The 24559-nt window shown below is 39.1% G+C and overlaps 1 protein-coding gene across 2 annotated transcripts in view; it reads left to right on the forward strand.

Annotated features, from left to right (window-relative positions):
- Nucleotides 1-13962, forward strand: part of Lypd6 (LY6/PLAUR domain containing 6) — a 136175-nt gene extending 122213 nt beyond the window's left edge. For both annotated transcript variants that reach the window (XM_047545711.1, XM_047545712.1), the window contains 2 exons: nt 8788-8918; nt 10747-13962. In XM_047545711.1, the coding sequence (XP_047401667.1) occupies nt 8788-8918; nt 10747-10914 (299 nt within the window). In that variant the 3' untranslated portion in view covers nt 10915-13962. The remainder of the gene's footprint in view (nt 1-8787; nt 8919-10746) is intronic.
- The last annotated feature ends 10597 nt before the right edge of the window (nt 13963-24559 follow it).

Below are 24559 nucleotides of genomic sequence, written 5' to 3' on the forward strand. Positions count from 1 at the left end.
GAGTCATAGGAAACTTAATGGAGAGTCAGGACATCACCACCACCCATTGGTAATAGGGCCACCCCCCTCCCACAGTATCAATAAAAGTCAGTGTGAAGCATTAATGAGGCATTCCTACCACTCCCAAGAAGGGACATGTCATAGATCCAGAGTATTATCATGCCAAAATGTCCCTGTTTCAATAAAAATATAAAATCTCATCACACAAGAAAGATCTCAAATTTAGTGAAAAATTATAATTGTATATTAGTCTTCTTTCTATTACAGTAGCAAATACCTAAGATAATTAACTTAAAAACAAGAAAGCTTTATTTTGGCTCACAGTTTTTAGAGGTTTAGTCCATGGCCAGCTGGCCCCACTGTTTTTGGACCTGTGGCAAGGCAGTTTGTAATGGTTGGAACACATGGGGGAAGCAATCAGCTCACCTTATAAAGGTTGGGAAGCAAAAAGAGAGAGAGGGAGAGAATAGCATTCAACAATCCCCTTAAAGGACACGCCCCCAATAACCTAACTTCCTAAGTAGGCCCCATCTCTTAAAGATTCTTCCTCCTCCCAATAGTGCCACAGACTGGAGAACAAGCCTTTAACACGTGGACCTCTGGAAAATACTTAAGATGTTTGCAAACTATAGCAAATGCATCCCAAACTGAGATAAACAAAGATGCTACAATTGTCTCAAAAGGATTTTAAAACGGCCACAATAAAAATGCTTCAATGAGTAATTACATAGTTTAAACCAATGAAAGATCTCATCAAGGAAATAGAAAATTTGAAGAAGAATCAGATGAAATTTTAGAACTGTAAAATACCATATCCGAAATTTAAACAACTCAGTGGGTAGACCCAGTGGCAGAATGGAAGAAACAGGAAAGAAATCAGTCAACTGAAAGAGCAATTAGAAGTTACTCAATCTGAATAAAAGAAAGGAAATAGATTGGACTGGACATGGTGGTACATGCAGGTAATCCCAGCAATTCAGGAGACTAGGTGGAAGGATCACAAGTTCAAGGCCAGCCTTAGCAACCTAACAAGACTCTGTCTCACAAAAACAAAACAAAAACAAACAAAAAAACAAAGAACTGGGGATGTAGCTCAGTGATAAAGTGCTCCTGGGTTTAATTACCAGTACCAAAAAAAAAAAAACAAAGCAAAACAAAACAAAAAATAAAGAGAGAGAGAGAAAGAGAGAAAATAGATTGGAAAAAAATGAACAGAGCCCAAGGGATCTGTGGAACTGTAATAAAAGATATGCCAGAAGGACAGCCCGAAGGACAGAAGGACACAGATTTACAACCTGTGTCTCAGCCTTTTCTAGCTTTGTGCTTGGGTTGCTTGTCTGGGGACACATCCATAACACACTGTTTTCCACTCTGAATGGGAACAATTCTATTTGCACAACATTAGATTTTTGAGGGAGGACTTATTTTATAAGATTTCCTCCCAAATTTTATTGAAATTTTTTTCCAATGATGTGCTAGAATATTATGCTTTCAGATGAGTGTCTTAATCTATACAATCTTCATGATGACCATTTTTGTTGTTTTGTGGGGAAATCAAGTCAATACTTACCGACTTTTTTTTTCATGAGCATAAACATTTATTACTTAAAAGGAATTTAAAATTGTGTATTCTTATACATTTTCCAGGGTCATACTGATCTCAGGGCCTCTTCTACAGCCAAGAACTGAGTCCTGAATACCATGTCTCCTCTATAATTGCATAGCAATATGCTGCCTCTTGATGAAACCGAAGTTACCATATTAGGCTCTCCTATCCCCTAGGTATCAGTGCCACTGGAGTCCCAGGAGGAGAATAGAAAGAAGATGTCACTAAGAAAAGAGTCAAAGAGTACTTTTGGCCAAGTCTGGCAAGAGATGACCTACAGACTCAAGAAGCAACCTAAAACAGTGCACACAAAGTAATAATCAAACTTTGGAAAGCTAAAAGGAAAGAAAAGGTCTTGATACAGCTAGAGAGAAGTACCCTATGGTACTTCTATGGGGAAAATATTAGTTGAATGCCATAAATGTTTTCATCAGAAACTATCCCAGAAAGAAATGGATGATGTGATGTTTTTTAGTTGTTGGAAAACAGCAGCAGTCACAGCAGCAGCAGCAGTAGCATATCAGTATAGGATTCTATACCCAGAGAAAATATCTTTCAGGAATGTATGGAATAGATACCTAGGCCCTTAAAAACACGTCCAGCTGATTTTTGAGAAGGGTTCAAAAGCAATCCAGTGGAGGAATTGTAGTCTTTTCAAGAAATGGTGTTGGAAGAATTGGACATCCATCGGCAGAAAGTAGATATTGACTTAAGTATCGCACCTTGTTAACAGTAATTCAAAATGAATCACAGACATAAATGGGAAATGTAAGACTCTACAACATTTAGGGGAAAAAAAGACTTGACACCAAATCATGACCTTGAAAAGAAAAATGATAAATTAGACTTTATCAATACTTGAAACTTTTGCTCTGCATAGGCCCCTATTATGAGAATGAAAATAAAAACTACAAAACAGGAGAGAACATTCACCAATTACATATCTAATAAAGGATAGGTATCTATAATATGTAAATAATTCTCAAAACTCAACAGTAAAAAATATACTTAATTAGAAAATGGGAAAAAATAGGAACAGACATTTCATCCAAAAGATATAAAGATGACAGGTAAGTACATGAAAAGCTATTCAACATCATTAGCTGCTATGGAAATGCAAATTTAAAATACAATGAAATAAAGCTATGCATCTATGAGAATGGCTAAAATTAAAAATAGGGGCAATATCAAATGCTGGTAAAGATGAGGAGAAACAAGATCACACATGTCACTGGTGAGAATATAGAATGGTACTGCTACTCTGAAAAATAGTTTGGGAATTTCTTTAACAACTAAACATGCAACTACCATCCAACTCAGCAATTCCACTTCCCAACATGGACCCCGGAGAAGTGAGATCTTATGTTCTCATCAAAATTTTACATGTTTGTAGCAGCTTTATTAATGCTACCCCCAGCTGAAACAACCTAGACTTGTGTATTGGTTAAACCAGCTTTGGTATACCTACCTCACAAACTACTTCTCAGCAATAAAAATTACCAAACTCTTGATACAAATGGTAATCCAGGTGAATTTCCAGTAATGTATACTGAATAAAAATTCCCAATTCCAAAATGTTGCCTACTGTACGATACCATTTGTTCATTCTCAAAATGACAAAATTACAGAAATGGATAATGGTTTCCAAGGGTCAGAAGAGGTGAGAGCAGTGGAGAGGGACTGCAACTATAAAAGGTTCACATGAGGGATCCTTGTGATGATGGAAATGTTCTTATCTTGACTGTATCAATGTCAACATCCTGATCGTGATAATGTACAATAGTTTTGCAATGTATGACCTCATGGGGAAACTGGGCAAAAGGCATATAGAATGTCTCTTATTTCTTACATATATGAATCTATAATTATCTTAAAATAAAATATTTAATTTTTTAAATTGACCATTTTAAAAAAGAAAGTCAATCTTGCCAAGTTTGAGAAATTCTAATTTATAAGGAAAACCAGACTTAACCAAATTAGGGAGTTAAGGGAGAGGGCACTTGCCCGGCCTAGCATGCTGTTTGCCCTGGGTTCCATCCCCAACACTGGGGGAAAGAAAAGAAAAAGGCAACATGGAAGCAACAAATTAATGTCCATCTATTTGAGAGGAAAATCAGGGCCAGTTTCACAGAGTTTGTCACATTTGGATTTAGTGTTACAGAACATCAGGTTTCCAAAAAAAGGAAGGTAGAAAAATGGATCTTGGACCAAGCTGAAGATGCATAAAATGCCTTCCTGTGAAGAACAAAGTTGTGGTACAGCATCTCAAGGTATTTAGGAGGCAATGATGAGCTAATTTGGGGCCTTGGTCAAGAAGAACTTGGAGCAGTAAGTGCCGAGTTTCAAATGTGAAGCTCTGAATTGCAATGTAACTGAGGGCACTGTGGGGAGCACAGTTACCCCTCTACGCTGGACACAGCCTCAGGAGCAGAGAGCACAGCAGCCCTCATACTTGCTACTCAGGTAAATCAAACACCTAACAGTGCAGCAGCCAGCACTCCTTGGCAAGTAGGTGTCATTAATGTCATAGGTAGTGAGTGGCATGACCTCTCCTTCATTTCAGTAACATATTTAGTGGTTGTCTGGTACCTGCATTAGAAAAGGGAGAGGTCAGAGGAAAAAAATAACAGGAAATGATGACGTGCTGAACTGAGGAAATGGATGACAGAGACATTTCAGAGTGCTGGAAGACTGTCATAGAGGGAGAGAAATCTAAGCTGATTCCAAAGTTTCTAGGCTTCACTACCTTCAAAGATGAAGGCGCTGCTCTCAGGAGGTCCTTCCTGAGAGAGGCATACATGAAGATACACAGATGTGAGAAGGGGGGAGATACGGTTTTTTTGGAGACATGTGATATGTGTGGTGATGCTGGCTGTATCCAAGAGATAGTTGGAAATTTTATTCTTGAGCTGAGGAGAAAGAATAAAAGACTGAGAGGTAGCATCAGAAGATTGGTGAGGTCAGTTGAGTGAAAATTGTTTCAAGGATAGAACAAGCAAGAGTATCAGCATTCAGGTTAGAAAAAATGTTGCAAGAGAAGAGACCAGAGATGTAGAAATAAAAACGGCAATACCTCTGAAGTCTGGGGTGGGGAATCCCACAGAGGAGAGTATACGTCAGAGTCCAGAACTGTAAAGAAATCCTGCAGGGGTAGACATGAGACAGGGGCATCACATATTGACACTTATTATACTAAAGGTCATTATTTTAATATATAATATTAATATGTTATATTTATAGAATTATTAAATTATTTTATATTATATTATTTTATGTAGCATATGTAATTATATAATTAATTTATAATATGTACTATCATATTATATAATGTATATATAATATATTAATTTATATTGTACAATTATATATCATATGTAATCATATATAATTAATATATGATGTAGATAATATGACATTATGTAATATTCATTAATATATGATATTGTTTTATATTATTTTATAATATAATATGTGATAAATATTATGCTTATTATATAACATGTTACATTTATATTAATATAATCTATTATGATATTATATTATAACTCATTGACAGTTCATAGTAGATGTGAAGGACAGGGCAGGGAGTGCACAGGTAGATGACAATAGCCTTTTATTTTTTCCAATATAATCTGTAATATTATTATTATTATTATTATTTGTGGTGGTGCTGGGGATTGAACCCATGGCCTTGTGCGTGCAAGGCAAGCACTCTACCAACTGAGCTATATCCCCAACCCTATAATATTTTTATATTCTTATACCTGGGGAATTATCCTATAGCATCACTTTAAACATTATGTATCTTTATTTAAAAAACTTTCAGAGCCATAGAGAATAATTGAGATAATTGAGTGATAAGAAAGTCTTTTATCTGAAAGGTGAACATTTGTAATGTTTCATTTTAATTTAAATCATCGTATGCATAGTTTGCTTAAATACAGTTTCTTTTATTGGAAACTGAATATAGGTGAGTAAATAAAAGTTGACATTTTAGCTTTGAGTTAATTTTAGATTTCAGAGCTAGATTATGGAGCGTGTGTGTGTGTGTGTGTGTGTGTGAATTTTATGGAAATTATATTTTGTGTTTTCCAATTGTTGATTAAGCTCTCTTTTTCATTTCTGATTTTACTGTGAGTCGAAGAGTTTGTTTCACAACTTCTGGGAGTATTATTCAGTGGCAGAATGTGAGGTTTTAGAGGCCGAAACTAACCTGGTAGAAATTCAAATCCATCTTTTATCTTTTAGATAAAAGCCTTTGAAATCCTTTTAGTGTGAAGTTATCAGCAGGCTTGATTCTCATATAACCTCATTACTAACCTGAGGATTATTCAAAATGCTTAGAGGGCAATGCTCTGTGGCTGAAACTTGGTTTTTATCACTACAACGCTCCAGCGATAAGCCTCATGTGGTCTACCTGGTTTTGCTTGGGAAATTCTGCCTGCTCTCTCTAAAACACCCTTGGAGATCACAGACCTCAGAATATATGGGAGGCTTCCATAAAATACGCACCTAAGAAACCAGTTCAACTTTTTTGAGCATTTCCAAAACTGCAGAACCTTTTTCCACATTAATATTTCATAACTCACCAAGGAGTATTGTAAGATAAGAAATGGAATGGATAATTTGAGGGATCAGTGCTTTAGGATTGAGGTCTGTACTCTGGACTTGAAGGCAGTGTTCTCAGCGTACCCTTGTTTTATCAATCGGACATGGTGAAGTGTAAGATCTTACTCATCATCTTCACTGATCTCCCTTTTCCCTCTAGAGAGGCAAGGTTTGGCTTATTAGGTGCAAGAGTTTTCCATATATTACTGAAAAAAAATTTCTTATCAGTTGTTGCCACTACTTTCATTCGATGGAATAAGTGCTCTGTTAATAAATAAGGAGGGTTGTTATGGACAGGAAAGCATGAACAGAATTGATCTGTCAGGCTCACCAGTTGTTATTTTAAGGCTTACTTAAAACAAGATAATTCATTACTTGGAGGACAAACCTAATTTCCCACACTGAAACCATGTAGTGATTTACTTATTCCATAAGTGTATGATCTTATCTGCTCAGATTTACATTTGGAGCTATAAAACCTCTGGCAGCTGCTCCTAGTTGTCTGCATGAAGAGGAGAAAGGAGATAAGAACATTCCTGTTTTTATTGCTTTCTAGAACATTTGAACTTGGGGCAGGGGTGGGAAGGTGCACCTTTTGTAACCATAAACATCCATTGAGTCTGATGTCTGAGAAGTAAACCAGGGCTCTTTGGAAGATGTGGTACCTGAAGCCACTGTCTTCCATTTGTCAAACCCTGCCTAAGGCTTAGAAGAAAATCAGAAGAGAAATGCTGCCTGCTCTTTATCCAAAAAATAAGCATCCCAACTTGAAAATAGTATGGGACTTTGGAATAATGTTTGCCAGGTGTAAAGCTTTCAACTTTTCATTCCCAGGGTGACTTTACTTCCCCTGCTCCCAAATAACTCCATAGGATCCTGAGCAAGCTTGAGATGGCCTCAACCTGATTCCAATTAACAAAATTCCAACATCCCAGCCAGGGCACAGTGTGGGGACAGCATTTGAGGGAGGGCCTTGACCCAGATTCTGCCCAGGCACACTCAACAGCATAACCCCTGGGAAAGGGGCTATTTTTAGACTCAGTAAGAAGCCATTTTGGAGTTCCTATTAGATGGGGTTTTTAGAAGACTTTTAAAACCCAAGTTTTTGCCAGGCATTTTGACCCATGCCTATAATGCCAGATGCTCCGGAGGCTGAGGTAGGAAGATTGAAAATTTGAGGCAAGCCTCAGCAATTTAGCAAGGTCTCTCCACAACTTAGTGAGACACTGTCTCAAAGAAAAGGAATGCAGGGACTGGGGATTTGGCTCCATGGTAAAGTGCCCCTGGCTTCAATCCCTGCTACCAAAAATAAATAAAAACAGCACTTTCTTGACTCCCAAGATATATCAATGTGGTCTACATTAGTTAATTCTGAGGAGCTAAAATTCTTAAGCTTTCCTTCTTTGAATATTAGCACTTTGGTTAAAAGCTGCCAAAATCATGACAGAATCTGGTGGGGGAAATTTTTATTGCCTAATAAATAATATCATAGAAGGTCATAATTCCATATTAGCCACTAAATATCCAAAATGTATAAAGCATGCAAACTTGGGTCTAAGATATGGATGAAAAACAGCTCAGTGACATTTCTTAAGAATTATTCATTTTCCTTTTTAATGTGAAAGTAGAGCGGGAACATTCTCCTAAATCCCAGGCTTAGAGAGCTGAACGCTGCCTGGAGGCTCTGAAGAATTACGTTGACATAGCCATTTTTCTTTAGTTTTTAAATTACCAATAGAATAATTCTCTATAGAATTTTGGAATAAACCTCAAGCTTTCACACTCATGAGATAGAGGAACTTCTCTGAGTTCCCATCATGGTCATCACCTGCTGTCCCAGAAAAACACTGAAATCATGCTGGGAGAAGCAAGCTTCTTGGACTGCCCCAGTTATTGGGTTAATCTTTCCTGAGGCAGCCTAGACCCAGTTATGCTCAGTGGTGAGAAGTTCTTTTGCATAGAGACTTTTTCTCCAAATAAAATGTATCTATTTCTAATAGTTTTGCCCTTACATGGGAATACCTCTCTCTCTCTCTCTCTCTCTCTCTCTCTCTCTCTCTCTCTCTCTCTCTCTCTCTCTCTCACACACACACACACACACACACACACACACACATACAACCAGCCTCTGCTGTGGTCTTTCATCCCCTGCAAGACTACTGTACCTGCCTAACTTATTTTCTTTTAGCCCTACATTTTTTGAACTGTTTATCTCTTCATCTTTCTGAAATTTGCCAACCTCGCCTCCTAAATCAACACCCAAACCACTTATCCTCTAAAGACAAGGACAATGACGAAATTTTTAGAAAGATAAAGAGTGATCCCATGGAGTCTCACTTTATGGGGATCACTGTGGATAGAGACCTGCATTCTCTGAAAGGCTGTGCTCCTACCATAGTGAAATGGATCTCTCCAGGGAGATCTTTGGGAATGATGGGCACTGGGGGTGGTGTACATCCTGTGTACAGTTAGACCTTTTCAGGAGCTGGAGTGCTCATCCCCTGTTGTGTTCCTTTTAGGTAGACAGGGCTAACATTCCCATCTCAATTAAAGCATATTCTCTCTGTTAACAGAGACCAGATACTGCTACACTCAGCACACAATGGAAGTCACAGGAAACAGCATCTCTGTCACCAAACGCTGCGTTCCCCTGGAAGAGTGCTTGTCCACTGGCTGCAGAGACTCGGAGCATGAAGGCCAAAAGGTTTGGCAACACAGCTCGTGATGGCATGGCATAGTCAAGGGTCCCCCCAGCTCAGAGGGCTACCTCCAATCCCCGCTTGTAGGCTGCCCTTTGATTGTCTTATGTCATTGTGAAAAGAATCGTCGTTTCCTGTCTGCTCTAAAAGAGTACGAGTGAACACCAGGGCACAGGACGACAGGTCTCAATTGTGCAAGCCCAGTACAGAGGATTATCTTAAGAAGTCCTTTGTTCACTCAGGAAAGTCATGAAGCTACTGGAAGGGAGAGGAGCAGGGACCACTTGTGTCACCGTGGCAAACATCCCAGATGCAACAACAATCCATCCCCCTGAGGGGGTCCCAGGCAATTTAGCTTTGATAACTTTTTGCAAAGTGAGGGATGCCAGTTTGTGGAAGTCTCTACTGGCTCCTGGGTCAATTGATAGGTGACAAGAGAACCATCTTTTCTGGATTTGTTCCCTACAGGCACTTCGGCAGTGCCTGTACATAGAAGTGCTTTGTGTAAAATGAACTTCAGGGCCCAGCCATGGCGGAGGTTATAAAGAATCAGAGACAGGCAGTGGACTCATGGTCAGAATGAGTGACGCCTCAGCCTCTCCTGCTGGCTGCAGGGGTGCTCTTAGCAAATCATGCCTTGTCCTTTGTAGCATCTCCTGCTTCTGTCAGGTTGCTTTCCTGGTGATTCAGGCAGCTCTCTCTCTCATATCCTTGAATAGCACTGTCAGTGACATATGCCTAATTTTCAGGTGATTTCTCAAATACACTAAGAATTAAATTCCTACTAAGAATGAAAGCCTACTTGTTCCTGGTTTGAAATATGAAACATAAAACCAAGGTCATAATCTGACCCTCCAGATAGCTGGGCTGGGCTCAAGTGTTACTGTGGTGTCAGTACTGAGGAGAACATGGAGGATCAGAGAAGTTATGTCCTCTGCTCATGTCACACAGCCAACAAGTGACAGAAACAGAATTCAAACTCATTTCTGACCTTGTCTCCCTTCTCAACATTATATTCTCTTCCCATGTCAATTATGACCAGAGACTTAAATCTCAGCAGGATAATGACAGTGTAGGATATTAACCATCCTATGAATATGAATCATCTGGGATCTCATTAAAATGCAGATTCTAATTCTCTAAGTCTGAAGCAAGGTTTGAGATTCTGCATTTCTAACAAGCTCCCAGCTGATGTTGAAGCTGCTGGTCCGTACTTTGTGTAGCGATGGCCTAAAATAATTGCTGTCAGTAACCCTTTGGGTTTATTTCTCTCATATAATTCAGGAGTAAAGCAGTATAAAGCAGGAGTAATTGCATAAATGAAAACCCTTCAAACGTTAACTCACCCACGAGAATGGAGATAATTATACAGATAGTGATAATGAAAGTAAATATTCAAGTTTAAATTACGGGGGCTGTTGCCACTTCATTTTCACTGTGAAAACTTGGCAGAGGAAGGTGTATCCTCCTGACAGCTGCCTCAAGTAGTCAAAAAGAGCATCTTTGTAATGGAAGAGCAAGTTTCAAAATCTCATTTCACAGGTGGAAGAGATAAAGCCCAAAAGTCGTGAAACTTCCTGAGAACCACGTGGCTGAATGTCAAATACAGAACCCCAGTGCATTGAAGTTGAGGCTGGGGATGTTCATTCTGACCATGTTACTTCTAGATGGACTGTTGTCCCCACCCTCCCTAAATGTAGGCTGGCATTTCCTTTGTGGAATAGAGCATTTTCATTTGAGTCTTGCCATAAGGAGACAGTTTATAAAGATCCCTGTCTCCTTCTGGGACCTGCTGGCCTCTCACCACCTACTTTTCCTCTTCCTTTCTTTCAGGTCTGCACCTCCTGCTGTGAAGGAAATATCTGTAACTTGCCACTCCCCCGAAATGAAACTGATGCCACGTTTGCCACAACATCACCTATAAATCAGACAAATGGGCACCCACACTGCATGTCGGTGATAGTGTCCTGCCTGTGGGTGTGGTTAGGACTCACGCTATAGCAGCTCAACAGTGCCGTGTTTACTAGGGATCCATGGGATCTCAATATCCATAGTCCTGCATGAATCGTTGGCCTGACAGTAGTCACCTGTGTGAGACCACGCCTCTCACTGATGTCATCACGGTCAGGCATTCCCACTTCCCACTGCTTCAGTGTTGCCACTTGGAGTCTAACCAAGATCCCATCAAAGCCAGCTTGCTCCAGTGTGGACCCTGAATGCCATACCACAGACCTTTGTTTTGACTCCAAGAAATAGTTCTGCATTTATTGTAATCTAGATTCTTGATTTGGAATACATGCATGAGCTGGAGGAGGACCTGGAACTCTCTGAGATGTCAGGAATATGTTATATGGACATGTGTACACATTTGTTTTTCAGGAGAAAGGCAATGAACCACTGCTTTAATTACAATCATGAATCCAGTTATAGCTTTAGAATTTTAAAACTTTGAATTGAAAACAATTGGACTATTTCCTTTGAGATTCTGACTGAGTTCCTCAAAGAGTAGCAAGCAATTTGCTTAATTTAATTTTCCGAGCCTTCGTCTCTCAATCATACTCCCTCTGCTACGTGGGAAGATAAAAAGGCAGATGCAAAATTTGGTACATTTGTAAGGGTGGCTGGAAAAGAATTTCGCCCAACTTAAAGGAACTGACAACCATTGAACCCTTCTTGGAAATGGGGAGACTGACCTTGACTTTGGGCCCAATTATGTTCCAGGAAATCCTGATTCCACTTTGGCCAATGGTGTCCAAAGAGTCCCAAAGCAGAATGGGGTTGTTTTCTTTAGGTGTTGGTTTCTATTCTTGCATAGCTAATCTAGACAGAGAGGATTCAGAATGAGAGGAAGATGTGTGGATGTTAGTAGTAATTCGTTTTGAGGGCCCAGTGACTCAGCCAGTCACTTTCTCCATTGACAGTTCTTACTACCAAAGAACACTTCCCTTCCAAATTCCCAGTAACTTTATGGAGAAGGTTCTGCATTAAATTGTCTCTATATTAATAGGGGGAAAGGGATAATATACTAGATTGAGAAAAAGGTAGATTGTGTGATTAGTAAAGAGACTTAATGGGAAGTTTTTATTTCTTCTAGATATTGCTTTTGAAGTAGAGGATAAAATTTTTGCCATCCTTCATATATTTTTGGCACCCAGAGTTGTATTTCTTTGTTCTTCCTTGTAAATCCTTTAAACAGTATTTATTTTTGTATGGCATAACTGGAAACTAAAATATATTCTAAAAAATTCTTTATTCTGAACAAAATGATCAAATTAGAATACTTATTTTTCAACCATCATAGAGCTTATAATATATGTTTGTTGAAAGTTATCTATAATACTTCCACTGGTATTGAGAAAAGTTAATAGGTCATGAGCAGGAGTAATGTGTTTGTCTCAAGGTTCTTGCTCATGGTTTCCTCAGTGGTGTTGTCCCAAAAGTATGCAGGTAGAGACCATCACTGGTCTGCACTTTATGCAGGATTATGGGACGTGTTTGCCTGGAACTTGGAGGAGCCATGACAGTGTTGTGAGGATCCATCTGCCCTGCATAGGAAACTCTCTGGCTTATAAAATGAGACTCCCTCAGGGACCCAATATGAACTGACAGTAGTAACCTTGATACAAAATCATCTAAATTATATTACATGGCCTTAATTCAGAGTTTGGTAGGCTTATCAACCTGTTGCTTATAATTGGGGCTGGGATGGTAGAGGGAGAGAAACAAGACACTCATTAAGCAACTCCTGTGTGCCAGGAAGTATGCTAAGCACTTTACATAAGTTAGGTCCTATAATCCCAGCAAAAGCTCGGTAAGGAATATTATTACTGATATATTGACTTCACAAATGAAGGTACTGAGGCTCAAAAAACCTCAGTAACATGAAGCCTTTTCCTTCAGATTTAGATTATGTGGGATGAAGCAGGATTGAAGAGGAAAATAAAGTGGAATTATCCTCCAAGGAAAACTTCCAGGCCTGACTTCATAGGAATTTGTCCATCTTATCATGTGGAATTTATTTTGTGCAGGATGCTTTCTGCATGTGTCCTCAGATGATATTTTTTTTTCTCTAGAAAGTAAGGGTATGGCTTCCTTGTTTGCCCCTCTTACTAAAAGAGGAGATAGTTGATCTTGCATCTAAAGATGCTCTAACCTGGGTTTTCTCCCTAGCACCACAAATACATGAATAAAGAAAGAAAGAAATATGCTATAAGACAATGAAAATGTGATGCTGTACATATCTACAAGTATCATTTTTATGCATGGTCACACTCCACTGACATTTTCCAAGTACTGCATGTGATTTGAACAAGAGATAAGAAGGTGACCACATCAAAGCCTCCTTGACTGGTGTAGAGGGATCAGGTCCACAGTGGTACAGATCCATCTACTACCCAGGGAGTTATTGCAGACTCTGCACAGATGTGCTGCATGCACCCCCCGCCCCCCATGCCTGTTAGAATGGTTTTTGTTTAATTCTTCTGAAAGAAAGCAGTTTGTTCGCCATCCCCAGCCTCAAGGAACCAAGGAAGGGCCATTCACGTGGAAGGTCCAGGACTGGTCAGCCATCTGACTTTTCTACCACATTAAATTTTCCATTAAATCTCACCATTGGTGGTGGCTTAGAGTGCAAAGAGCCATGATGTGTATATTAACCTATGTGCCACATATTTATTTTTAGATTCTCTTCATTCATGTCAATATGGGACTAATGCCTAGATGTTGTAAATATTGTACATTTTGTAAATCAATGAATAAAAATTTTAAGTGTTATCTCAACAGGCTCCTTCCTGCAAATGTGCATGTCAATCAAAGATTAATGCACCCAGGTTATGTACAATGCACTGGGCTTAGCACCACAGGGGACTTCCTTCCAGAAGCTCTCTTTCCAGTTGTACAAACAAGACATACATGCATGAAAAGATATAAGGCAGTTCACCCATGCCAAATGATTCATACAAACTGTAAGTGTGTAAAAAAAAAATCAAAGAAAGATTATCATATCTACACTTCCCCTTGAACATTTCTTTGTTACATTTCCTTGTTCAATCATATCAACGCTTCCCCTTGAACATTTCTTTGTTTCAACAGGAAATATAAAGATGTTATTTATGTGTATTGTATAAATAGATCATCCCACTAACCTATATTTATTTTTGTTTTACTTATATTTATTTATTTATTCTTTTGTAGTGCTAGGGATTAAATCCAGGGCCACATGCATGCTAGCAAGTGCTCTACCCCTGAACTGTATCCCCAGCAAATTTTATTTATCTTATTCTATTCTTAGGGTGAATTATTTTAATGATGATACCATAGAAAATATTAACTCTTGACGGTTTCTCCTGCAACAAGAAACATATTCCTTTTTATCTATCCAATGCATTTATTTTATTTTTCTTATTAAAACAATAGAGTAAAAGCACACTTGCAAAGCTTCAGCTTGTTTGTGACTCCAGGTTCTTTAATGCCCTGTATTTTGAAATTTCCAGGAAAATACACCTTGTCCTCAAAGAAGTTTTCTATTAGGTTCTTTATCAGTGATATAATTACTATTTCTTAAAGTGTTGTACTTACATAAAGATATCTCGAGCATTAACCTCCATGAGCAGCTCTGTGTATTAAACAGCATTGCAGGTGGACAATGTTTTTAGAAAATACGATTTTGAAGACACAAACTTTCATGTTTAAAAAGATCCTTCATTTTGTAAATGCATTCTAACACATTTGTAAGATTTTATCTACAAAATTTAGGTCATATCAGTATGTGAAGTCAGAGATGTTGCTTTATCTACATTATAATTTAATTTAATATAATACTTAAAGAACACTCACAAATGTTTTTAATAAATTTCCTATAACTTACAGAGTAGGAGTGAAATATTTGAAAATGCTTTGAGCATGTGTTATTAATCCGCACTGTAACTGGGAGAACTTGACCTTAGAGAGTCAGACGTTTTTCTATGATTGCACAGCAACTTGGGGCATCACTGAGGCATAAATATGAAGCCTTATGCCTTCAGTTTGGTGTCCTCTCCGCTGAGATCTACTGGAAAACACATCTATGAATTATTGAAATATAAAAATTCCTAAGCTATTTTGGTGCCACAAATCTGATGTAGATTTCTAACATGCCATTCAAATTAGTCTTCGTTCTTGAGTCTCATTAGCTGACTTTTAAAACCATGGTTTCTCCATTAGCAAATTGCTATTATCTCAGTATTACCTTTTGCAAAACTGAACTTCATTGTGGTTGCTGGAATTAATTAGATGGGTAGAAAAATTCTATGAATGATATTTGAAACTGAGTAGAAACTTAAAATCCAGAGACTGAGAAATGACTCAAGCATTCTTTTTTCTTTTCTTCTAATAGCAAGCACAATTGTTTTACATGATTTTATTCTCAAAGCACTTTCATACACATTGCTTCAATTGATCAGCATGACTCCATTTAAGTTTTGATAGCTAAAGCATTGCAGTGGTTAAAAGAGGCCCTGCTGTTGGTTTATACTACAAGAACTTTGATTCCTGATCCACATCTCTTTGCTCCACACACCTATCACCAGGATGATATGCATGATGGCCTTAACCTTCTCTGGCATTTTACTAAAAAGCAATTTCTCAGGTCACAAAGTTAAAGGTAAATAGGACCTTGGAAAAATCTTGTCCTCTTTTTTATTTTATATGGGAGGGAAAAGAACCCCACAGAACTCTGATCATTTGGCTCTGAGAATATCACATTACTGTGTTAAAGAAAGGATAGAGCTCATCAAAATGTCCTTTCTTTGATGATCAAAGCAATTAAGACCTAGGTAATGGGAAACAACCTCAAGGGACCCTCTTCATTCATTTTCCTTGTAGCACTGGAAGTACATGAGGATTATCATGGTGGAGAACGACAGAGGAAAAAACTAGAAAGGGCAAACTTTTGCCCTTTAACTGGAGAAGAAAAATATTCTTGGAAAAATCACCATCAGAATCATGTCCAAAAAAAGCAGAACAATTTGTCTTAGAGAGTATCAGTTATTCAGAATCAGTTTTCTCAGGGGACTATTGCAAGTCCAGAATCAAACCTGGAGTTTGGGCATTCATGAAAGTCCCCCTGTGGAGGTAACAGACAGCATGTTGTCAAAGCAGGGAAAGTGTCTGAAAATGAACAGAGTACCACCAGAATGCAATCATGTTGCAGAGGAAGGCTACAAATAAGTCACGCCCTCAATGAGTCCATTCACCTTTGAGAAGATTTTAAAATCAAGTCACCACGTGACCCTTATTCTATCTACAGAGGAGCATGATCGTTGGGTTCCATAGAATCTGTACCAGAGTCTGAGCATGCCATCTATCTTCTCCCTGGTGTTCACTGGGTGTGGGTTATTGGTCCAACTACACAACTGCTTCCTGGCTTTGCTCCCATCCCAGCCTCTCCAAACAATAAAACAGGACCATGAGCAACTTGGCACCCCCATCACAAAGTGGCTGAGAGGACAAGTTGTCTGAGAAGAGAGATCACACTTGAGTAAAATCACATTGAGGTGCTCTGGGTGAGGTGCTGGGCAGACCTCAGAAGTGGGAGAAGACATTTTTGGACTCATTCATGACTCAGCCTGGCTTGACTGGCAAATGTCAACTCTGGGCTTATCCCTACCTTTAAATACTGAAAGAGTTGGGCCCATCCCTGACTTGAATATGTTTAACTAACTAATGACCCCCTGTATGTTTTGCATCTGATCTAAATACCAAGTGTACTAGATAGAGATACACGCTTCTTGATGTGTGACAGCCCGAGATCAACATGAATTGTGCAATCAGACCTCCCATGAACTCTCTTCTAAAACAGGTAATCTTAAAAAGCTCTGAAAGGTCTATTTGGAGTACAGTATTTGGGACATGAGCCATAGGCAATGTGTTTACTTTACACTATAGTTGAAGATGTTGAGAACAGCCAAAATAGAGATTCTGGCTTCATTTTAGAGGTGAGAGAAGACTCAGGAAAAGTGGTATTTAATCCAAGACACAAAAAAATGAGAAGGTGCTAGGCTAGTTAAAAGAATTAATTTGTAGTACAGACATCAAAAGTTCCTGGTCATTGGATTTTAGGAAAGCTAAGAGGTCAATCTTAGGAGAAGATGGTAATTAACTACAGATAAATATAATTAGAAAATAAAGAAGTCAACTTTAAATCCCTGTAACAAAAATACCTGACAAGATCAACTTAGAGGAGGAAAAGTTTATTTGAGGCTCATGGTTTCATAGGTTCAGTCCATGGATGACCAGTTCTGTTGCTCTGGGTCCAAGTTGAGGCAGAACAATGTGGCAGAGGAATATGGTGAAGGAAATCTACTAAGCTCATGGCAAATGGGAAGCAGAGGGGAGAGAGAGAGAGAGAGAGAGAGAGAGAGAGAGAGAGAGAGAGAGAGACAGACCAACAGACAGAGACAGAGAGAAAGGGGCAGGAAAGAATATTAACCCTCCCAAGGCATGTCCCCAGTGATGTACTTCCTCTAGCCATGTCCCACCTGCCAACAGCTACTACCCAGTAGTCCATTCAAATTACTAATCCATCAAATGAATGAATTCACTGATGAGGTCACAACTCTCATAATCCAATCATTTTACCTCTGACATTCCTACATTGCATAACACATGAGCCTCATATCCAAACCATATAAGAACACCTCATATCCAAACCATAACACGATCCAAATTTTATTTTTTCTAGAGTGGTCTTCATTTTCTAGAGTGTTCGCTTCTGTGAACAGGTACTGTTCATCCCTGATGGTTGTTTCATGTGTCACGTCTGTTAGCTATTGACTGCCCATTAAAATCACCAGAGGTACAGGAAACTTTAAAACTACCTGATGTTTTAAAGTTCCTTAGACTAAATCAATCACCTTCATGTTAGAGAAAGTAGGACAGTAAGGGCCGCTCTGTGTATTCACTTCAATAACACCAGGGTATGAAAGTGGCCTACTAGGAATGTGATTTGTATTAGGATCCCCAGGTCCCCTATTCAGTGGCCCCAAATTATCAGAACAGAGGGAACTCACCCTCTGGTCCACTGAGGTGAATATTTCACTTAGACCAGGAAATGCTTCTTTTGAGCATGGTCCTGGATACTTACTTTCACTTTAAGATTTGTCAGATGCCTGGTACTCAGGGGTCATTATTATTCATGGTACTTGCAAAAGGGAATGATAGAGTTGACAGAACAGAGCAACCTTTGGAAGGGCTCAGAGAGCAGCTTTCATGAAATATTGTAGATTATAGTGAATAACAACCATCTTCCAATTTGGGGAGTAGTGTGAATGAAGCACATCAAGGGAGACAATGATGGGCTGGCATGGGCTGCTCCTGCTGGGAACAGTCAGCAGGGACTCTGCAGGGAGGAAAAGCATGGGAGGATGGGCCCTGGGAGTTCCCAGAAGTGAACCGTGTAAGGATATAAGGCCAGAATTACCAAGATTAGCACAAAGTTCACACCAAGAAATGGCAAGAGCCTGTTCAATCCCACATGTATCAAGGGTAGGTCTTGAGGTGGGAGCAGATGATGTGCTATCTTCAAGAGGCTGCAGTGGAAGAAAGCAAAAGCCCCTCTTCTAATTCTGCACCTTCACTCTGAAACCTGACCTTTGATATTCTGAGGCCAAACCCCAATGTATCCATATCCCCTAGAACACTATAGCAGTGAACACTATAGCAGCTACACAACAGAAGCACCCAAGCTTTCAAAAAAATAATAAGGCCCAGATCCTACATCTAGCAATTCTAAATGAATTCTTCTGGGATGCTTTAGACTATTGAACAGTTTTAAAGCTCCACCTAACCCTGGTGATTCTATTGGGCAGTTATTAACCAAAAGCAGCCTTAGTGAGGACTAGTCCAGAAAAATCAACCACAACAGTTTTGTGTGCACCCAACTTTCAAGTTATATTCATGTCCACCAGGAATGGTGCCCAAACACATAAGGCACATCATAAGATTTTGTGGAATAAATATATGAAATGATGGAAAAGATTAAAGCACCATCTCCAAGCATCATAGCTCATCAGTGACCGAACAAGAGTTAAAACCAAGATTGCCTTTCTGCTAGTTCTGGCCTCCATCTGACACATTTTCACATATTAAATTTGCACCAACTCATGTATAATGTCAAATGCTGCAAAACTAGCATCTCTTGCTCGTTGCAGTATGAATTGTTAGAGCTCTTTTGCAAAGCAATTAGACTGAATGTGTTGAGGGCTATGAGAATGGACTTATCCTGACCCAGTGCTCCTAGTTGTATAAATGGTCTGAAATACAGAAACACTGCTATGAACAAATTTGTTCCTTGCAGCATTATTTGTAATTCAAAAAAAAAAAAAAAAATCAGGACAATTTAAATGTGCAGGAGTAGGAGAATAGCTAAGTCAATAACTGCACTTTCACTTGGTGTAGTATCATCAAAAAAGACTGCCCTGAAGATGTTTTCAATGTCAAATGAAAACAGTAGCAGCACTAATGTTGTATGTTCAATGTGTCATGCCACCAAGGAAGCAAACATGCATATTTGGAGAAAATAAGCCAAGATGCTTTCATTGGTTATGTAATGATAATAACTTTTTATTTTTCTTTTTAAAAAATACTTTCCAATTTTTATGCAATGTAGTTATATTACTTTTGTAATGAAAAGCATAAATATAATAAACAGTTAAGGCTATACATGCTAAGTTAATGGTTGTGATTACTTTGCAGGCTGCTCCTCAGTGTAGTTGTTAACCAAGGTAGCCCTCCGACTCCTAGAGCCTGGTTCTCAGCGCTGGCTGCTCACAGGAGTTCCTGGGGAACTTTGAAAGCCTGGATCTCACCCCCAGAGATTCAGATTATACTGATCATGGATGAGAAATCTGAATATTATGTTTTTAAAAGATTATTTTTTGACGAAGCTGTTTATTTTAAAATAATTTCAAACTTACAGAAAAGTCTAAGATCCATTCATTTAAAAATTTTGCCACATTTGAGTTATCATTCCCCTTACTTCTAATAATACAATAATTGTTACTTATCTTCTGAACCATTATTAAAAGATTTTCAAACACCATGCCCTTTACCCCTCAATATCATTTGAAGATGGCATAAGTGCAACCCCAAAGGTTCATGTGCTGGAGACTGTCCCCAGTGTGGCAGTGTTGAGGGGGTGAACCTTCAACAAGGAAGGCCCAGTGGAGGCTGAAGAGGTCATGAAGTGAGTGCTGCCCTTGGAAGGGATTAATGTAGCTCTGTGGGACCCCATGAGCTCTTGAGAGAGTGGGTTGTTGTAAAAAGAGCAAGCCCATCCCTTGTGCTTTGTGGCTTCCTGTCTCACCATGTGATCTCTTTTGCTTGTTCTACTACTGTAATGAGGCCATCCATCATGAAGCCCTCACTGGAAGCCAAACAGATGTGGCCACCCCAGTCTTGAACTTTCAGCCTCTGAAATCGTGAGCTAGATAAACCTTTCATTACACATTACCCATCCTCATGTACTATGTTATTATAAAAGAAAATAAACTAAATCACCCCTAATACTTCAGCATTTTCTAAAAACAGAGACATTCATTAACATAACCAGAATAAAGTTATCAAAATAAAAAAATTTATCATTGAGGTAATAATGGACAATCCATATTCTAATTCTAAGATAAGCATTTGACAGAGTAGTTCTAATAGGGAAATAGTCTTCCTTTTAATTGCCATTCTGGCTATAAAAGCCAAGAGATCCACTAAAGCAGGAACCAGCCCTTACCCCAGAAATAAGCCCTTTCCTTCTTTGTTTCTTCAGCCTCCCTCCAATTCTGTGAGCTTCCCTCTGTTCTTCTAACCAGGGTCCCTTTATTCCAATGAAGTCTTTATGTTAGCTGGGGCCAGTTTCTATTGCTTGCCACCTAAGACGCTGCTGGTTTTAAATAGAGAGCTGTCTTAGGACATTGCCTCCTATCCTTTTTAGAATATAATATGGTCCATGATAAAGAAACTGATAGAAGACCAGTGTCATTCCTGTCCACAGATCACATCTTAAGAAAAGCTTTGGCAGGCTGGGGCTCTAAGTGAGCAAAAAAGTATGTGGAAAGCCTGCTTATCCCAGCATGGATGGCAGCCACAGCCAGGGACCTAAAGACACAGAACTTTAAAGTATACTGCTTCTGACTGGATGGGAGCCAAGCTGAGTTTTGTTAAGCCTGAGCCTGCTGCGATCTCTCCCTCATGGCTGAGTGAAAGAAAAAGTGGTGCCTGTGGGCCCGGGGGATACACCAGCCCCTGAGCAGGATGTCAGAGCTGCTTTTGTCCAGCATTCTGCGTTCGGGCATTCAGGTGCAGGGCACCTCAGGGCTCCATGATAAGAGAGCTTTGACCAGGGAACCTCTGTCTCGGCATGTCTGCTCAGCTCCAGGAGCTGTGAGCTGTATATTTCCCTGGAGGATGATAGGAGCTGAACAAAGCATTCCTTTCCTCTCTGCTTCCCACTCCCACCCTACGTTGGTCAAATATGTGGGCATGCTGTGCCAAGATGGATGGGAGAACCAAAGCTCCCACTGAACGTTAGCGGGTGCCTCCCTCCCCTCTCTCCTTCAGGACCTCCTCCTTCTCTCAAGCTTGTACACCAGGTCAAGAATGGGTCCCAAAATTCATTAATAGAAGGAAGATTTAGATTCAAACTCTGGCCATGAAAACAATGTAATTGTGGGGATAAATATTTGTCTTTTGCAGTTGGTCCAAAACTTAGATTTTAAATGTTCTCCACCAAAAAATATTATAAGTATATGAGGTTACATACTAGCTTGATTTAGCTACTCCACAATGTACATATATATCAAAATATCACTTTGTGTTCCATAATTATACACAATATTTTTGTCAATTAAAAAGAAATTAAAAAAAATTTTAAATATACTTTTCTTCCCTGAAATGTTATTAAATCCATGGTACATCTGACAATCAGTGCTAAAATTCAGAAATAAACAGTGTATGTTGCAGTGAAGAGAAAAGGTAAAGTGGAATGAGTATCAGTTTTGGATTAACAGACTTGGATTCAAGTCATAACTTGGTCGCCAAAAAGCTAAGTGACCACAGGCAAATTTCTTCACATTGTATTCGCACTCATAGGTGACCGTGGGAAATCTCTAAAGGCTGGAATTAGCACACCCTGAGGTGATGACAAATGTTTGTTAGTGGCTCTCCTAGTCAGCCTCTTGAATGTGGAGCATCACTTTTGAACCTCCTGCATCTGGCACATAATAATGATTGAGTAAATTTTCATTGACTGGAATTATATAAATTTATAGTGGTGTCATCTGATTTAGGTTTGAAGTTCATAGAACTATTAACTTATTTTAAATAGTAGAGAAATGGATTAGAATAGATGGGGACTCAATATGATCCTTTTAGTGTGAACTGAATGTCCCTAACCTGTTACTTATTGTAAAATAAGTGATCTAGTGGCAGCATTGGTGGACTGCAGCTTGAGGATAGAGCTCAATATATAACATATAAGAAATGTTATGACACCAGAGTTTATGCCCAATGGGTATCCATTTTCAGATCACAAACAAGCAGAAACCTCAAATAACTTTGATAAGTACAGAGAGAAGAAAGCTTGGATCCCATGGAAAGACCACAAATGGCAATGAAAAATCAGGTTCAGATGCAGATCTCCAATAAATACAAAGCTACCAAATAGCCCATGCACAGGACATGGTTGACAGGGCAAAGTGTTCCTTAGAAACCAACGTGCCAAGGTTTTCAGGTTGATCTTAAAGCAAAGGGATAAGTAGTGATCAAAAAGGGGAGCTTGGATTAAGGAATGGATTAGGAATAGTACAAAGTGGGATAAGGAGAAGCACATCTAAATCAAAAGAATTATTATGGGCAAATGAGGAATTTAGGTGAAAACTCACAAATTACTATTTCTCTATATTCTCAAAGGATGTCTGTAGCTCTGCCCATACCCAGATTGGAAATTCAACAATACAGCAACATCCAGTTGGCTTCTCAGCCTTGCTCTGGTTTTGTGTGAAGACATCCTATTCTGGGACATCAGATTTTCATGTGGAGTGCCTGGTGTCAGATCTGCAGAAGAGTTCATAACCAGTCTCCCACTGACCCATCAGCACAAATCAAAAGGTATCAAGGTACAGTGATCAAAGTTAAAGATCTTGGAAGGAGGAATATTTGCACCTTAAACTTGAGAAGAGGAAGACATTCCTTAAGCTCCTGAGGAGAAAAGTTTTTGTAATTTGTAATGAAATGGTGTGTTGGTAGACAAAAGAAAAGCAACTGTGGTCACTCAGAACAAATTTGAGTAATTCATTGGAAAAAGCATTCAATGGAGTGAGGAGGACAGTTTTCTTCTTATTTTAATGCACATGTTGAGGTTAAATGTGTGCAGTTCAATCAAGAATTGGAGTTGTCAGAGAATAACTCTCAGGTGTTTGAAGAACAGTAATATTGGATGCTCCAGAAATAGTGTGGTGTTGCATTGCTGACACATGCCACTGCTTCTCTCCCCACCCGTGGGTCATCAGTGAATTGGAACCATCCTAATAAGCTATCAGTACAAGTGGATGTGAAATTGCTATGTCCTATATCATGAAAACTGCTCTGTTCATTTGATACTGACTGAGGCAGTGACCTCAGATCCTGGCAGAACCCAGCAGTTCATCTTGTATTAACAGTTTGGCAAGTATTAAGGGGTGTGGATTCCATGTTTATACATCATCTTTTCAAAGTACATTAAGATAGTATCGTGGACCTTGTCAGAAAGGTGAGCTCTTGACCAGGCATGGTGACACACCTGTAATCCCAGTGATTTGGGAGCCTAAGGCTGAAGGATCGAAAGTTCAAGACCTGCCTCAGCAGTTTAGAAAGGCCCTGAGCAACTTAGTGAGAACTTATATCAAAGAAGGGGGTGGGGGTGCTGGGGATGTGGTTCAGTAGTAAAGTACCCCTGGGTTCAATCCTCAGTACCAAAAAGAAACAAAAACAAAACAAAAACAAAACCCAACAACAAAAAACACAACTCATTAATGTTAGCCCTACCTGAAAGATGGGAATATTAAAACACAAAAATGTAAGTGGGGAAAAAACACTAGAAGATTCTGTAGGCAATGGCATATAGTCTTAGTGGAATCATCTAATCCCACTAGACCTTGGGGGCATCATCTGATGAAGGAGCAGAGATTCAATCAGTGGTTTTAAAAGTGGTTTTCTGGTTGCCCTGTATACTACTGTTTTGCACAGTGGTTCAATGCACACATTTCTATGTATATAAGAATATAACTGAAATGTTTTACAAAAATTTATGAACCTTCAAAATATACATTAGTTTATTATGTGCTAATATTGCCTATATTCAATTCTATTCCAGGTTTTTTTTTTTTTTTCCAGTGCTGGGAATTGAACCAAGGCCTTGTGCATGCTAGGCTGGTACTCTACCACTGAGCTATGTCTCCAGCCCTCCAGTTTACTATTAAAAAAAATCTTTATTTTGGTATACTACATTAGTTTCATGACCAGATAATGGGTTACAAATTTGGTTTGAAAAGCAGTGAATTTTGCTCCCTAATCACCCTTCCAGTGTCCGTTTTCTATTATATTCCTGAAGGCAGGAAATTAGGACTCAATGCCTGGTCTA

This window comes from Sciurus carolinensis, chromosome 3 (assembly GCF_902686445.1).
Source record: "Sciurus carolinensis chromosome 3, mSciCar1.2, whole genome shotgun sequence".
Classification (NCBI taxonomy): Eukaryota; Metazoa; Chordata; class Mammalia; order Rodentia; family Sciuridae; genus Sciurus; species Sciurus carolinensis.